Raw genomic sequence first — 18,497 nt, forward strand, 5'->3', positions numbered from 1 at the left:
GTCCATTTTTGGTGTAAAAATCCCAGTAAACTGTAAAATATATTTTTTAATGAACTACTTGCCCTCAAACGATGAACGCGAAACTTTATTTTATTAGCCCAAAGGAACTCTCGAAGAGAGTTATACAGCGTTACATAATTTCTTTTTATTGTAATTAATATCAGCTAATTAATTCCAGGCATACGTAATGTACGACACGCTGCTTTACTACAGTTTTTTAATTTGTACATCGCGTTTCATTAACGTCGATTATCGTACGTGTAAAAGCTGTAAAAAAGTGTGTAAAAGTGTGTAGCCGTATTTAATTTCCACTTTAAACGAGCACGAGTTGTCTGCGAGTACCCAAAGTCGGCGAAATAATATTTGACGAAATAATAGCGGTAAACGGGACTTATCTAAAACTGCAATAGATAAGTCACCGTCTTCGAACGATAAAAGACTGATTCATAAACGCAGGAACGCATTTCAAACCGTCGACTGCTCGCCAAGATTCATGCACACAATTTTTTTTCGAAATTTTGGTGTTTCAAGTGCAGTCTTTTTTGCACTTTTAAATCTGAAATACACCGTATGAGAATGGGTTTTTGTCTAAACGAGATTGCAGGAATTCGAAATAGATATAAATAAATTGAGAATAGGACGCGTTCGCGAAAAGAAAGAAATCGTTAAAATGCTCCAGCCGTAGCGTAGAACAATTTTCCTCCGGCGTTTCGTTTCCATGTTCGTTAGGGAGAAAAAAAGGTACACGATAGGCGAATCAGCGTGCATTCGCGCCGCGTGTTATTACGCTCGACGAGCACTGTAATTAGGAGGCCGCGGCGCGTCCACTTCGTCGCGGTCTGTCGGCTTTTATAACGCGACGACACCACGTACCTGCGTCCACGACTTCGTCTGGTTGCGAAATTATTATCGTAAGTTATCATTATCCTGTCGAAAACGCTCGACTTTAATACGTCGAATTTAAAACAAGTTCGTTAACTCGCCGTATACCTTCTCGCGTGTCTCCTTCTCTAGAGAAACGATCGAATCGCGCGCGAAAATCGCATTAAGCGCCATATTAATCCAGAGAATTAACCATCGAGACTAAAAAACAGCAAATATTAGATCTTTGAATAACCGAGAATTCTATACAACCGAGTTTTCCTCCAAAATCTTGTGTCTCTCGGTTCGAGAAGCCCCAAAGTAGAGAAAATGGGAGTACGAGGGAAACCATTGAGACTAAAAAACAGCAAATATGGGATCTTTGGATAACCGAGAATTCTATACATCCGATCTCTACATCAGATCTCTATACAATCGAGTTTTCTTCCAAAATCTTGTGTCCCTCGGTTCGAGAAGTCCCAAAGTAAAGAAAATGCGAGTACGAGGGAAATTACAGCGAATAATTAGCTACTGAATTCGTAAACAAACATCGTTCGATGGATCCCGTGGTGTAATTACCGGTTTTTCCTTCACGTTTTCCGCAAAACATCGGCCAGAGACGGGAGTCGGAACGCCGACTGTGCCTCCACGCGACGAATGTCAAGGCTCTCCGGCACATAGATCTCGAAAACACGTTTCGCGTGCAACCGCGATGCACGCGTCGTGTCGTTAATGCAAATGAAGATGGAAAAAGCTTGAAACGCGTTAGACGTTTTGCATCTCGTTCGCGATCACGGCCGCGCGGGCGTGTACGTGTTTCATCCGCGACTTTTATGCGTCACCGAAACAGAAATTACTTATTTATGTGCTTCGATCGGTGTGACGAATCAGAAATTATTAGAGAAGAATGTATGAAATTAGTCGTAGCGGCTTTATTCTGAATTCAGTTAATTTATGCGATCGTTGGAAAACACACGTGGTCATTATTTAGAATAGTAATGAGGAATACTGGATATCCGATACGTAGGCTGAGAAAATAGATTTCCAGCGGTGAACTAGGGAATATTCAACTGGCTAAGTTTGGATTCGACTTTGTTTCACGGAACGTTCTATTGTTAAAGTATGAGAAAAATGCGTGGGCGTCATTGTAGTGTTTCATTTTTAGAAATTTCGAAGGAGGAAGCGTCATGGTATGGACAGCTCCTTCGCCATTTGGAAAGTTACTACATTCGTTCATTTAAACAAACAAAAATATTATGAAATACCAAACTCTAGAGAATTTATGGAGTAGAGTGTCAATTCAGAAATATCGAGGGCCACAGAAATGAAGAAATCTTTTTAAAAAATCTAAGAGGTTAAATAATTAATTCGAGTGTTATTTTAGTCTCACTCTGTAGTATTTAATATAATTCACGCTACGGTGAAATCGGAATTGCTATCGCCAGTAACCCGGAGCGTCGAGGCAACCTTAAACAAATTAAAAATTTAAATTACCTAACCCGTATGATTCGCCGTTTGAAGAAGCACTTGAATTCTCGCAACTCCTTGACGGTCAGCTCGCAAGAACGTGATCCGCCATTGGTCCTCCGGTGGCCACTTTTCACCGAGTGGCAAGGTCAGTCGAGGAAAGATCGGATGCATGGCTCTATCTTCCGTTTCGCGACGCTAGAAAGGTGTTCTCCGCGCGTTAGAGGGAGCAGAGACGAGTCGGATGAGGAAGAATTAATGGCTGACGAGAGGAGAGAGAGAGAGGATGACTATGAGCGCCTCCGTTACGTAAGGTAACCGAGTGGCTGCGTATACGGTGTCACCTTGCTGTTCGCGATGCTTCGACCCACGCACGGTACCGCTACGCAAACGCTACGCAGATCCACACTCACGCGTACACACTGTAGACAAACTACAACCAAACTCATTTTGGCCCTCGGGCCAATTAACGCCCTGCTACCGTGTCACGGGGTCGCACAGCAATGTGTTTCAAGAGTATTTTAAACGCCATTTTGTAGTTTTACTCGACATCAAGCAGTGGTGGATCTAGAACTAAGGAATAGGTTCGAGAATCCCTCATCAATTATAAATTGGAAATAAAAATTTAGGTAATAGAGCTTTTGGTCGATGGGGAAGAAAATCCAATATGGCGTTGAAACAGAGTGCAATTGCTGCTATTTTTAAAGGGTATTTGCAAGTTTACGTCAATGTAACCTCGCGTTTGTGTCGTAGAATCGTCGAGAAAGTCAACGGAGTCATGTATGACAACTTCGAGAGCAAACAACCTGTAAGGTTTCAGAGACTCATACAATTCAAATGGATCCGATATAATATGTATAAGTGGTCGTACTTTATTCTCGCACTGGAGCTGGTTGCTCAATCCATACATATTTTTATCGGTTCCCGGCGCTAGATAGGTCGTCGACAATGTTGCAAGTTCCTTTGTTTCAGATTATTTCAAACGGGGTTGCTTTCGTTATCCATTAAGACTCTGGGAGACATTTAGCATTAGAATTCATCGAACGCACAATCGTATTCATAATTTTCAAAGATAGAGTTTTTGAATTCCTTGTTAGCTCTCCATTTGAACTTTTTTAAATTTGCCAGAATGAAATTTGTATCGTATTAAACAGAAGAAAGATGGAATAAAATTCGAGCCCCGGAGGGTCGGATTTGACGAAGTTTGACGAAGTTTGAGGACGACGAGTGATTCTAAGACTCGTTTTTCAGGATTATAAATAGCAAAATTGTTTGCACAGAGTGAAATACGTCAAGTGTTTTTCGATTTAAACACGAAAGGCAAAAGACAGAGTCTCGTTGTCACTGGTTTGATGTAAGACGGTAGCGTCGATGTTGTTATTCGCGGTGCGCATTCTTCTGGGCTGTCACACCTTATTGGCCGCACTTGTGTATCGCATTCTACCGTATCGGGTATAACTTTGCAGTCTATTTTGCATTTCAAGCCGCGACATATACGATTTTACCTGTCAGGCGTGTCGATCGTACTCGTTCAACTTACAAATTGAAAATCGTCGCTTCGACGCGGCGATAACGCGTCTAACTAAAGATCAGTTATGCGAATCTGCATACGTTGTATAAAAAGGTGAAGCACAGATGCAATCTCTTGGAGAATCACAAATATAACTTAATCAGTTTTAAACATTGAAACAAAACTCTTGAAGATATCCACAATATTCATAATTTTAAATAAAACGTATGAAGTTATCAGTTTGCAATAAAAGCAAGCTGTTTTGCAAAGTGAGATTACTTGTTTCGTGTCGCGTAGCGACCCTCGACGCGCCCCTTTTATATTATGAAGCATAATAAAGGGGTTGCTCAGCGCAGGTTGCAGCGAACGAACCTGTCGCTGCATCCTTTCACAGGAAGAGTCCTGATTGAAGGCTATTAGGAATACGAGTTAACAGGTTTCAGCGTCATCCTCGCAATTACGAGACGACTGCGTAGAAATAGTTTCTAGGAACGAGTTCAACGATTGTCACGAACCTTGGACATCCTCTCGTCGATTTGTAAATGATTCATAAAATAAATCCTCGCAAGACAACTTCCTTCGAACAGAAGATGAACTACTTAATTGCTTAACAAGCGTATTATAAAAATATCGTAATAACAGTAGCAGTGGAATACTTAACGAGTTGCAACATTGATTCTCAATTAATTATTTGTGCAGCAAATGACAAGAAATCTTCCAAGTAAACGAGTCAAAATTATTTTTAGAATTTTATAATAGTAAAACAATTTTAGAAGAACATTATTTAATTTATGCTCGCGTCGACTGTTGTTTTCGATAGACTCAAGGTTCGATATGTTCGGTTATAGACTGGCTATGACCGCACTTCACCCACACGGACACCACACGCGCGAGCCACGTATCTTTTTACACCCAAAGCTTCATGCACGTTCCTCGAATTCATTCAAACTCGAAACCTGTCTCACATCCCGAACAGTCGCTCGATCTCCATCCTAAACGCTCGTCGCGTACACTCGGGGCACAAAAAGTTCATTCACCCCCGTACGGTATCCTTCGCGACTCCGTACATTATACTAACCCCTTTATCTTGCTCGAAACGCATCTGTGTCCATTAAAATTATTACTACAATATCGTGTTCCTATTTAGAATATTTATTAAAATTGGCACTACATTTCCTTTATTCGATATTGCTACACTAAATTATATTAGAACTAAACCATCAAAATGACCCAATACTTATTTCCATTGCATTATACATTTCGTCCTCTATCTTTCGTTTTAATTTCCAATTATTGGTAGTTCTAATATAAACGTGAGATAAAATAATATTCTTTAAATACAATAACAATAATATAATTAACCAGAATAATAAAAATAACATAACGACGATCTTCTACGTCCCTCCATTGCTTTATCCTGCAACTTCGATGTTTATACTTGCTTTAAAGTTGCGAAATAGAGACTGATCCTGGAGATTTCGACGCCGGATAGAAGGTATCACGACGGAAGTACCAGAGAGAAGCCATTGGCCTTACGTTGGGTTCGCGGTTAGGTGTCTGCTCGATCGAACGAAACGCCTCAGCCTTAGTCGACCTACTTCCAAGCGTCGACCACTCCCTAGGATCCTTTTTTCCCCCGAGTTTTTCCTTTCCTTTCCTTTCGGCTACCCGCAGAGCCGATTGCACGCCACTGTTTATCGTTTATCCGTTTATCGCGAGGCCAGGCCAAACAATGAGCGCCGATCTCTCGGTTTGTAATGTTCATCGGGGACGGCCAGAGAGATTTTTGCGACGGAAACGAACTCGTTGCACCTGTACCATCGACCAGACCGCGTACGATCGTGGTCGTGACCAATTCGCATTGTTCCAAAGCCTTTCTCCGAACCGTTCGATTTATTTTATCGGTCACGAATCTCGTTGTTCTCCGGGGAAGAACCAGCCAAGTCGATTCGTGTTTTGCCCGGACACGTCAGTGTCTCTTAACATTGAAACAATCAGCGTTTCGGTGTGCTGGGCGTGACTCATTCCGCGACAAACCGTTTACTTTTACGCTCGACGCGCAAAGAGATCTCGGTATAATTTAAATACGTTGCAATTTCGATGCAAATAAGAAGGATTAACATCGTTTTACTGTCCTGCGAATTGCTTGAAAAATAGATATCTCGTGTTTGCAAACGTCTGGAGACCGACAGTTCGACCGATTAACTTTGTTTGCCAGGAAACAGGACGTCATGGTCGTCGTCGACACTTTGACCCGTTACTTTTGAGCGTTGAGCCCCGTTGGGGTGGACGTTGTGGCTCGCCTTGGGCCATATCTTTGCAACGATCCAGTTCGCGGGGCCTTGTTTAAAGTGGAACCCTCTACACGACGCGCTAGAGCAGTGGCGCGCAACCATTATCCTCGCTGCGACGAGCAAAACAAAATAATATTCCTAGCGCGCCAAATATCAAAATAAAACAAACGAAAATACTATATCTCCACCCCAATAACATCAAATTTATTTAAGATCGTATTCCTATGGGCCCATCAAATTTCTTAATATTAGAATTCCTGGTACCCAAGGATTTCCAAGAGTCAGAGGATCATGGTTGAGAGTTTCTAGTCGAAGCTGAGAGATAACTGCGCGATCTTTCGCGTTCCCCGAAATCTCTGACGGTTCCCCGCGGTTCTCGAGGTGTCTTTTGATCTCCATCTTCCGATAACGCGACACGAGACGACCCGTACCGACTAAATTGCTCGAAAACCCGCAACACGGAGACTTGAATGCCCGGCTACGAGTCTCGACGGGGAGCCCGTTCCTCCCGCTGGACTCGAAGTACCGGTTCTTACTTCTTTTTCTCTTCCACGGCCTCCCTTTCTTCTTCTTCTTCTTCTCCTTCTTCTTCTCTGTCCTGTCAGTGGAACAGGGCCTGGCGAGAGACCGAGACGGAGAAAATACATTTATTGCACACTCTGGGGCCCTCCAAGATCGTTTAGTCAAAATACATAGTGTGATATACTAAAATAATTAACCAAACTAGTCGACGACAGAAGCTAGCTGACGAAATAATCGAAAATTTGTATTCCTTGATGTTAGTGAATATTTGGACGTCTAGAAAATATAAAATGACCTAAATGGGGGAGTTCAGCGTGCATAAGGGGACGAGAGAAGAAGAGAAAAAGGGAAGTAAATCGAGAAACGAAGACACAGCTCCCTTGACAAGGGAAGAAGTTATGGAAAGAAGGGGGGTAGGGACGAAGATGGAGATCGGTACGCCGGTCACGAAGCTCTGGTCGGTATTTATAGCTTGGCCCCGGACCTGTTCGAGGGATTCGGTCGGAGAATCTCACGTACCGGTCGATTCTTTCTGCCCCGAAGGTTGCTCAACCGCGAACCGAACCGCCATTTTGGTTCCTCCCGTCGTTACCTTCGACTCCGTTGTGTGACGTAATCGCTTGCGTAAAGAATCGTCGTTAGAAGCGTTCTCTAAACTCGCAGGCCCGCCACAGTGGGCCTAATCTAATCCCAGAAACTTGTTTCGCTTCAGGGACGAGGCTCTCGCTATCGCCATTGTGCGAAACGGACGAGGACGTCGGGGTTAAACGTTCTCTTCGATTATTCACTATAATGAGACGTAAAACTCCCATCGTTAAAAGTATGAAAACACTGAAAGATATATTTATTTCCTCATTTTTTAATTTCTTCTTTATTAGTGTCCATCGGTTCGTGATGCTTTTTGCCCAAATGTTTTTAAGCTTTTGCTAATAATGGAAAAGCAAGGAAACTTTATAGAATATTGTAGTTAATATCTTCGATTCATAAATAAGCATATTTGGTATATTGTCAACAATCCAATCGCTATGGAAGGTTCGATGACTCCAGCCACCCTAAACAGAGAGTTAGAAGGATTGTTGGAAGGCCAATTCGATTTTGTTGGATTCCTCGAAATGGTGGCTGAAAGCGAGTAGCGGAAAAGGCTTTCCTCGTGGCTGGCCAGTCTCACGCACACACACACAGGGCGCACGTGCTCGCAAAAACAGCGTGTCCTCGCGGCCGGTTTCCTGGTTTCCGCTCGAACGGCTTCGTCGGCCGACACGGTGTCCTCGTGCTCCATTCGCGAAACGCGCAGTCGATGTCAAAGTCAAGAGAACGCGACTGGGGAGTCCCGACAATGGGAGAAAATGGCCGCTCGACGCGATGGGACTCGAGATTTTAAGCAACATTTTATTCCACCTACATGTGGGCGGTCTGAGAATACAAAGTTTCCAAGTTTATTGCAACGCTATTCCTCAAATCTTAACCTTTTCGATATTAGCTGGTTGGAATCAGTTATTAGTAATAGCTTATAATCGTGCAAGTAGAAACAGCTAGTAATAGACAGACACTCTACGGAGACTTTTCTGATTACTTTTAAACACAAATTGAAACCAGATACATAGGAGCGTTACGTACCGATTTTACGGGAACAATAAGATCGATGGAGGTACTGAATTAATAAAAACGAGATCGCGGGGACCATTAAGGCGGCGTTTCAGAAGATTTATCGCATTTTCGAAACGAGTTGAGAAACACAATGATCGAATCGCCCGTGGAAGGTTGCAACGGAGAGAATCGTGTGCCCTTCGCCACCTACGGGAGCAGCGGTTTTTCGAGCGGGTTTTAATGGCGGGTTCGAGACAACGTCGCCGAGCAGAGGACGAATTACGAGGCGGCGCGCGAAGGACGCGCGGAAAGAGAGTAGCATACGGTACCCAGGAACCCCCTCAAGGTTGCTCGTAAATTCAGCCACGAGTCGCGCCACGGAGCCCATATTATAACCGTTCGCGCGTTACGTATTCCAGACCCGTCCATTGAAATTTCCTCACCGACGAAATTTGCGAATCTCAATACGATCGAAAAATAATTCCGCAAGCATCGAATCATAGGCAGTTTTCAGTAGCAAACAGTCGCCATTTTTTCCTATCAATCCTATCCTTCTGCAATTTTACATTTTTTTAATAAGAAGTGACCACGTTAAATTCTGGTCAGATAAATGTTTAACATACAATTTATCGTCTATTCTATCGAGAAATTTGGTCTGATCCATAGATCGCGAGAAAACGGAGGACGATCGCGCGACTACGCCCGAGTCGCTTCGCAGCACAAGTCCAGCGTCCTCTCCGCCGCCCCAGTGGCAGTCTGGCACCCCGACCAGCGCACCCCCTCGACGATTCATCTCGAGCATCCTCGGTGGGGACGTCCCCTATGGAAGCAGGGGTCACGTGTTGACCCGGGCGGAACGCAAGGAGTACAGCAGCCCGCCGATTGCGCCCTCCTCCAGCGATGCTTTTCAGTTTCTCGCGAAATCGGAGAAGCTGGTGCTACCGAGACCGACCACCCCTCCAAAGACGCCGCGTGTCGAGCCGCCGACCAGGGTTTCGGTCATTCAGAGGGTTCCTCCGCAGAGCCAATCAACGTCCAGGAGGGAGGACAAACTGGAGGTCCCTCCACAAACTCAGGAACCAGAACAGGTATGCCTCTTTCTATGCTCCACAATCTCGATACTTGAACCCTTCGATATTAAAGGGGATCAAAGACAAAGCAAACATGGCGAGATGCAAGAAAACAAACTCATTTAAATTCTAATTAAACAAAAACCTGTGATTCATTCAAGTCGTCAACAGGTTCCAATAAGATCAGTGATCAGTACTAAAGATCATCTTTCTATCTTCACAATCTTAATACAAGAACCCTTCCATATTAGAGAAGACCAAGGACAGAGCAAACATAGTGAGATGCAAGAAAACAAATTCATTTAAATCTTAATTAAACAAAAAGTAGTTTATTCACATCCCAGGTTTCAGATCATTACTCAGAGCTAAAGATCATCCTTTTTTTCTCAAGAGAATTCTCGAACGACTCCGTTAGGCTTGTCCTTGGGTAGCCAACCGGTAGCTGAACCTTTCCATCCCGTGCGTTTCATGAATATGGATCGGAACGCGTTAATTTATAATAACGGTCGAAGGATCCCTGACCGGGGGGGCGGGGGGCCGAGAGGGACGGTGAACGAGACTGACATTGGTCGTTATCTGTGCAGGAACAGCCCATCGATTACGCAGTGCCGAAGAGAAAGGAGGAGGACGAGGAACGGGGCCGCGAGGGCGCAAAAGTGTCGCGCACAATAGGCAATTCCATTGCGAGGCCGTTGTTGGCCATGAGACTCTCCGGTCCCCAGGTCGTGCATGCAGCGGCGGGTCACGGAAGATCCTCGAATTCCGGCGGAAACGGCGGCTCCAGTTCCGGCGGCGGGTCCAACAGCTCCGGCGGCGGTTCGTCGTCGTCGAATTCTGGCGGGAGCGGCGGTTACTGCGGCGGGGGTGGCGCGGTCACGGGAGGCAGCGGGGGCGGAGGTGCCGTCGGCGGTGGAGCCGGCGGCGGAGGAATGAATCCCGGTGGGAACGGAGGTCGTGGAAACTATGGACCCAGTTCGCCACCCACCGGCTCCCTGCCGCCCTTCTACGAGTCCCTCAAAGGCGGGAACAATCTCGCCAACTTCGCCAACCAGTACAACAGCACTCAAGGTAGGATCGATGCTTTGCCAATCACGATAACTTAAGTTAAATCCTAATTCCTCGACTCTATGAAGCCATAATCGTATGGATCCAGAACTCTGCTAACTTCGTAGACCTAAAAATGCTTAAAACCTTCTCGTTCAAGAACCCAAAAAGGCTACCAAGGAATAAAGGGTTAAACAAAGGACCCATGGCCTCCAAGCACAGTCACTGCCGCCAACACTTGACCTGGCTCGGATTAGGACCCTTCTTAATTCCTCCCCATAGCCACTTACCCTCCAGTTAATCGCTAACCCTAATTTAACATCGAGACCTCAGTGCCAACGACGCAAACGATCGTTTCAGGGAATGGTTACTTGACGCCGTCGCCAACGGTGGGCATGGAGTGCGACACAGGGCAGCAGGACGTGAACTCCCAGCACTCTCAGTACAACGCCCAGGAGGGCAAACAGTACTCCCTCCTTCAGAACGTCTGCGCGTCCTACGGACTGACCCTGAAAGAGGAGGAGGATCTGTGCCCCTACAAGATCCAACCGAACGACCTGCTGTCGGGACAGTACGGAGCCTACGACATGACGGACACAGGGATGATGGTGGACATGGTCACGGGGGCGGTGGTCGATCCCCTTCAGTTCACGGCCACGCTGACCTTCAGCTCGCCATCGGATCACACGGCGTTGCTGGAAAGCCTGAGCGACGCGGCAGATCTGTTTCTGCCGAGGCTACCGGCTGAGGATGGTGGCAACGACCTCCTGGAAGAGTCGTTGCACTCGACAGCCTCTGCTGGCAGCGGTATTGGCAGAGACGGCGGCCAGATGACCACTCCCGTGGAGCCCAGCGTCGATCCTTTCCCGGAGCACAGCATGGCCTTGACCAGGGGCTTCGATACGTCGAGGTGAGAGACAGATCCGTTCTCCGCGATCGCCATTTTCGATTTTCGCACGCGATATGCGAGGTGGCTGGCGGATATCTTTGATCGAAGCCTGTTCCGCGCTGGCAAGTAAGCCTAATAAGTCGGGGATCAATCCTAATGGGGATTGATCCCACCAGGGTGTGACTTTGGGTCGCTTGCTAGGTTTGGAATGGCTTGGAGACTTTGAAATTAGGAGGATTCGAAGCTTAGAACTCTTGAAAGTATTGAAAAATACCACAGTAGACAGAAACGGAGCGCTGGGAATGTAAAATTTGTCTGTTCAGGCATTACACGGCAGCTCCTCAGCACTTCAACGCCTCGAAGCTGGGCCTGACATACACGACGGGCGAATCGAGCTACCATCAGTCGGTTTCCAAGGAACGTCCGGAGCTCGCGTTGCACATGAACCAAAACCACCAGCACCAGTCGGAACCGCAGCTGCAGCAGCTGCAAATACAGGTCCAGCTGCAGCAGCATCAACAGCAACAGCAGCAACAGACTGCCGCTGCTTCGCCTCATCATCAACAGCACCAGGGCCTGTTGAGTCCAGGATTGAGCTTCACTGGCAGTGGTTAGTTGTTTCTGCTAGCATTCCTTAGCTATAATACTTTGTATAGGCTATTTCATGGAACTGGAAGGTTCTTTTTATCGTAATGGTCACTCAAATATAGTTCATCTCAACATCAACGTCAGATAAAACAAATCTACCACTATGAAAGAGTTTGCATTCTCATCCAACGTACATTGGATACAAAAGATCCTATTACATTTAGATTATGGCTCGCTATATTAAGTATTATATTATTTGAGGACATTACTATGTCTCACATACCAAATTTGAACGATTGTATCTTTAAATAACATTAAGTTACAAAATTCAGACTTGGTACCTAACCCACAGTTGAGATTAGATTACATTACGCTCAATGAATATATCTGTGTGCCTATCTGAACGTTCGTCGATGTCGATTCGTAGGTCTGGAACTGGACTCTGGTAGCAGCGTGGGCGGAAGTCTGCCGAGTCCTGGTGCAGCGAGCTGTTCGTTGGACGCAGCTTCGACCAGCACGTCGCCATCTTGCGCGCTGATGGAACACGCGCCCAGCCCATCAGCTGCAGCCGCATCGGTAAATAACGTGCAAGCTACCGGACCGGTCGGAGAGCCACCACTGACGCAACGGGTCGGTGTACTACAGCAAAGGGTAAGCACCCGAAATTGATCCAGGCAAAGGCATACTTTTCGTTCTCGTGGTCGCACATGACCATCCGTATCTATATGGCACTGTTACTCAACGTTTCCATCTCGCAAACCTACTTTCACAAGCATACATAATTTATTCTTAATAGAAAACTCGAAAAAGACCCAATAAATTAAAATTTCTAGATACAACCTTTTAGCAATGCAACCAAACGATTAAATTCCAACGATTCTATTTTATATCTTTAGATTCGAATTATTCGGTATTCTGAAGGAATCGAGAAGTTTTCAGAGAGTGTTTTTTAGTTTATAGCCCCTCCATATATTGCTCGAGACGTTTTTAAATCGGTAACATTGCCACATAGACGTTCAAGCATCGCGTCATCTTGTTCTCGGCGTCAGTTTTAAAGGAACATATTCCGAGCAAATCGAAATTTACTCACGCGACCGTAATCACGCCTTTATGCAATGCCAATCAAATTGAGTGCTTCATCCAGTACCACCGATTGCACAGTAAGCACGGTTGAAAAAAAATTTGTTAAATTGACCGTCTTCCCTCTACAGTTGGGACTGCCAGGCGATTGTCAGCTCGAGTTCGTTAACGGCGGCCATGGGATTAAAAATCCCTTGGCGATCGAGGGTCAGAGACAGGCGGCGGCCACTCGCGAGGAAGAGAGGGCAGCCCGACCTCCGCCTGGCAAGGTAAACGTCATTCTACAACGCCTTTCCTCGCTCAATATATCGCGCACTTTATTAACCCGAGGCGCGATCGCTAGCCAACAGTTCTACATTTAGAGCTCCACAGACCTAGATCAGAATTTACGATTAAAGAACGAGCAATTAGTATGCCAGTTGTATACTGCTGTGCATAGGGTGGGGCTGGATTGACATTATCCGTCGGTCGACCCGTCCACTCGAAGCTTCCTTGCACCAAGAATGCTTATTATTTTCAACACTCTCCTGACAATATACTTTTACCCTCGACAAAGAATTTGGATGTGCCTTCTAAGAAAACGGAACGATATTATTGTTTCGAAGTGATAATATAGGATAAAATATGTAAGCAAAGAATTTAAAAAAAGATATGTTTGCTTGGAGTATTTACTATCTATTTCGTAAGAAAGTGTGCTAGAGTTAGTAGTCTACCAATTTTAGTGTTCACTTTACAAGGTACTAGGAGTAACCATAGTCCATATTAGACACTCTTATTCTACTATTATCCTTTCTAAAATATTGATAAGTATACTAGTCGATCAACAAATGCTAGGAGATGATTCCTGCCCTCATATAAAGAGATTACTTCAACGGAACTCGTTCCAAAGATTGGAGGGGCAAAGTGTTCAACGAAATAAAGCGAAGGTTCGCGAATTTTTCAGGACGACGACCCGAACCGCTTCACCTGCCGCGTATGCAGCAAAAACTTCAACCTGCAGCGACTCCTAAACCGCCACATGAAATGCCATAGCGACGTGAAACGCTATCTGTGCACGTTCTGCGGCAAGGGCTTCAACGACACATTCGACTTGAAGAGGCACACCAGGACGCACACGGGCGTTCGACCCTACAAGTGCAACCTCTGCGAGAAGAGCTTCACCCAGAGATGTTCCCTGGAGAGCCATTGCCTCAAGGTCCACGGCGTTCAGCACCAATATGCCTACAAGGAACGACGCACAAAGGTGAGAATCAGAGAAACATGCCGCCATCTCGTGCAAGAATCGCTCAGGAGAAATATTCATCCAAAGACACCTACGTTAGACAATTTCTTTTATACTATTCTAATGTTTCACGTCCTCCTTTGATATCTTTTAAAAGATGGCAATTAACCTTTTTCGTCCCTTTTCGTTTTTTTTAAGGTTTACGTCTGCGAAGAGTGCGGTCACACGACGCAGGAGCCAGAGGTACATTACCTGCACCTGAAAGACAAGCACCCGTACAGCCCGGCGTTGCTGAAGTTCTACGACAAGCGACACTTCAAGTTCACCAACAGCAATTTCGCCAACATGTTGCTCCAGGTGCGCACGTAAACTCCGTCTAGAGTAACGGGTACCGACAGTTATAAAACGCCGTCGTGCGTCGAAAGTTATAAAAAGGTTAAGAAAAGTCTACCTTTCGTTCCTTCGCGAGCGTTAACCGGGGAGTTAGGAGGGGGGAGGGATTAGATAAACGGGTTACGATCCGAAGGAACACGAAAACCGTGAAACGAGACAGTATAAGATAGTTTCCTACGAGGACACGTGTAGAGTATGACGTGGAGCAGTGTGTCCGGGATAGTTGAACAACAGAATAGCGGATGTCAAGAACGCGAAATTGTTCTTGGTCATGTAACTCTTCAGGGTGGCCTGTTGCAACGGGACTCACGGAATACGGACAGCTGCGTAAAGTCTGCGTCGAAAAGCCACGAGGTGCCCCATCAACGAGCCACGACGTTGTTGCGTTTGGGCCGAGCTTCCAGCTTCTGACCGACGGGGGGCCACGGGGACGCCACGGAAGTGGAACAGAAGCCGGAAGACGGGAACGGAGGCTGCTGGTGACTCCTGGAAGCACACGCCATCGAAAACGGGATCCCCCTCCCCCTCCTCCCGGAGCAAACGCGTCGCGCGAAAAGTACCTGCAGGTGGCTGCCCTTTAGCGGTGACACACGGAAACGGCATCGTGGGCCGATGACGATCGGATTCAACCGAGAAATCGAACTCGTGACAGCCACGATCCTGAAACCTAACGCCGACACTCGTTTTACGCGGTGTTTCTTTCCGATTGTAGGTATATATATATGTGTATATTTACGTGCATATGTACAGAAAACTATGCTACCTAGGTTATCCGCGAAACGAATCTTTTCAACGAGGCAACCGCGCAACATTCGAGGCCTCGAACTTTGAACCCAGAGATACACCAAGATGCTCAGAATTCAGCGAGACGATCGTGTCCACCATTTTGTGTACCCCAGGGGTTTTAATTTTCAAGGTTCAAGATGTCTCTTATTTTTATGTTATAAACACGATTCTCTCGAGAAATTTTGAGCTTAAATACGATGTACAGTACTGGAAGAGAAAATGTTGCGTGGTTTTCTCGTGAGCCGCGAAGACTGCGCCCGAGGACTCGGATCGAACGTTTCAGGAATGACGATCGCGCCGCCATCTTGTCTTCTGAGATGGGGAGCGCGGATTTCTTCGAACGATGTTTGTCTTCAAGCGATATGCACGGCAAGTTACGTTGCTTTCCGACTCGTAGGGCGGAGGAACGTCCAGGTTTAGGCGACGTCGAGCGTTTCGCGTATCATTTCCGCCGGAAGACGACGACGCGCCATCGGTAGAAACGCGTCGCGTCCAGGCGGATCGTTTGTACGTTTCTTTTTGTCCGAATCGTTTGCGTTCCTCGTTGACTGACGCGTTCGGGGAAACGCGTTGCGAAAAGGATTCATATTTTTTTTTTTTTTTTTGTTCGTTTAATTAATAGAACGCCTATCGGTACGCACCTTGGGAAATCTGTGATATGATAAGACACGATTTTACTCGCTCCTTCGCGCACGAGATTTCGCTTCTTGCACACGTTGGTTCTTTCATGGGGTACGCACCGACATGGTGGAGCGAGAGATTACACGCCACACACACGCAAACACATATACACGGCGCCTTCCTGTGTGTCGGGGAAATATCGTAACGCGCGATGTCCCTCGAAAGTTTGGTATCCAATGCCCAATTTGAACCACAAAAATGTTTCAGTGCTCACAAAATGATTCAATATTTTCCAAGTTGCAGGTGTTGATCAGCGAATCTTGATCTTCCAGGTGTTGTTTTCTTAAATGAAACACTCTATACAGGTGGATGTATCTCTCATCAGACTTGGACATGCAGTTTTAATATTTCCATCTTCTTGTCAATATTCGATAACTTCTACTTAGAATTAAAGTTCCCTCGATTCTATCAGCCAAGTTTGTATATTCTAGACTAGCATTTCAACCATCATGAGTGCTCAGACTTTCGAGAGGTAGCGTATGTTTGTCAATTGTAAGTGAACATGTCCCGATAACAGTCACAATTTTTGCTATCAGAACTTCCTGGATTCTGATAGAATTATTCGATTACACGTCTAAAGCGAACACAGTGATGACTCTCTTCTTGCACTCGAATCGAGACCGCCAGATCGATCTCTCATATAGAGAGGGTAGTTGCAAGTATCCCTAACGGAGATTTTTTGCAAGAAGCGGGCCGTTGTTGTCTTCGCGCCGACAGACAAAGAGCCGTGCACCAATGTACACACAGACACAATGGGGTTTCGTGCAATTCTACGGTGGTAGGACATATTTTTAGTACGGGGCGTGGGGTGGGCGGCACATAGGAAATCGGTTCGTGATTAAATAGGCTGCGTAAAGAAGCAGTCGTGTCTTCGTCGGGTGTCGAGGACTTGCGATTTCGCGAGCGTATAAGCAAAACCCGGTTATATGAGTAGCGATAATTAGCGGAATTGCAGTCCGCGAAACGGGTATGTATACATATGTAGGGGCGAATCGGGTGCTACGTAAACGTAAAGTGCACGAGGATAGCGCATCTTTCGTTTCTATTAAAAATTCTTAGTCCATAACGCGAGAAGAAGGGTTAATCTACGAACTCTTGGAGCCTTTAGGATTTCTGCTCTGTTCGTAGAGTGAAATCTCGTAGTAGTCTTGGACTCGCGTAAAGTTTAGGGATCGCTTGGAACTTCATAGTAACGTTTAAGTCCGAATAAACATGCCGAGGAACGAGAAAGAGAACGCTGAATGGAAACGTCTCGAAATGTATACTTGGAGCAGCGGTGCACCTTTTCGAATAACGCTGAATGTAAATAGTATTCACGTAGTTAGGTATAGAATCGTTAGTGTTTTGCATAGAACGAAGAACGTTTTGTCCGGCGAGCATTGGGTGAATTATTGTACATAGCGAATGTTAGCCGGGTTGCACCGAGATAAAACAGAGAATTAATCTGCGATTATGTCAGTACCTTCGATCCTTTTTTCTTTTTTTTTTTTGTCAATGTATACCGAACTTGTATAGTATTTCCCTTGGCAATACTCAAGGACCATGGTACTTCGTCGCAAATCTGTTTATCGTCGCGAATAATATTTTATTGCTAATATTATTATATTATTATATTATATATATATTATATATTATGATTTCTATCATGATTTTATTTAATTTACGTCCAGTATTGTCTGAAACAGTAGTACTTAGATATTTTTATGGTCATCGATGATATCGAATCCCACATTTATACCTGCTATCGTTTACATCAATATTCACCAACAGCTACTCCATCTTGGTCGCTTGAACGCGCCCGAGAAACTTTATCACCCACTAGTACTATTGCAATTATTAATATTATATTATTATTTGATATCGTTATTGCTGCTCGATTAATAATTCTGGTTATTGACTTTATTATTAATATATAAATATATATATAGATATATACATAGAAATATATGTATATCGTCGTTACTTCCTCGTCTGCAGAAACGACCTCTTCTTTTTTTTTTCTCTCTCTCTCTTTTCTTTGTTGCGTGGAAAATCCAGCTGATTTCTTGGATTTCTTTTTTCTTGAATGATTAATTGCAAAGTGTGTGCGTATGTGTATGCGTGCGTGTGTATGCGCGAAGAAGCAACCGTGTCTCGCATGACTGTTCAATATACTGTGTATATCATATATTTTGGGAGACTTAAAAAATTTCGAGCAATCGTCGTCCGGATATCGATCCAGCTGTTAACCCGATCGTCGTAATGGATGCTAACCGTAATGAAACGCGGATACGCACTGTCTGTGTATGTAGAAATGGAAAAAGATAATAAAATTGATATTATATGTACGCAAGTGTTTCATCACGCGTGACGGAACATTGTAATTCATGGTCTGACTAGGATTCTGGGGTAGGTATAGGCTACTTAACACATATGAACCCCTAACGCTTTCCCTTTTTCCTCGATTCCTACATACACATTCAATTTCATGGGATTTAACCAAAAAAAGTAAAATCTAATAATC

General features: G+C 45.0%; 1 protein-coding gene across 5 annotated transcripts in view; it reads left to right on the top strand.

The window, feature by feature from the left end:
• LOC143340309 (uncharacterized) overlaps positions 1-18,321 on the top strand; it is a 49,241-nt gene extending 30,920 nt beyond the window's left edge. For 2 of the 5 annotated variants that reach the window (XM_076762101.1, XM_076762100.1), the window contains 9 exons: positions 8,908-9,329; positions 9,896-10,379; positions 10,716-11,265; positions 11,568-11,854; positions 12,260-12,483; positions 13,044-13,181; positions 13,856-14,155; positions 14,333-14,491; positions 14,813-18,321. In XM_076762101.1, the coding sequence (XP_076618216.1) occupies positions 8,908-9,329; positions 9,896-10,379; positions 10,716-11,265; positions 11,568-11,854; positions 12,260-12,483; positions 13,044-13,181; positions 13,856-14,155; positions 14,333-14,491; positions 14,813-14,938 (2,690 nt within the window). In that variant the 3' untranslated portion in view covers positions 14,939-18,321. The remainder of the gene's footprint in view (positions 1-8,907; positions 9,330-9,895; positions 10,380-10,715; positions 11,266-11,567; positions 11,855-12,259; positions 12,484-13,043; positions 13,182-13,855; positions 14,156-14,332; positions 14,492-14,812) is intronic. The other 3 variants (XM_076762102.1, XM_076762103.1, XM_076762104.1) reach the window with 3 other exon arrangements.
• Positions 18,322-18,497: the final 176 nt, after the last annotated feature.

Source organism: Colletes latitarsis, chromosome 3 (assembly GCF_051014445.1).
Source record: "Colletes latitarsis isolate SP2378_abdomen chromosome 3, iyColLati1, whole genome shotgun sequence".
Classification (NCBI taxonomy): Eukaryota; Metazoa; Arthropoda; class Insecta; order Hymenoptera; family Colletidae; genus Colletes; species Colletes latitarsis.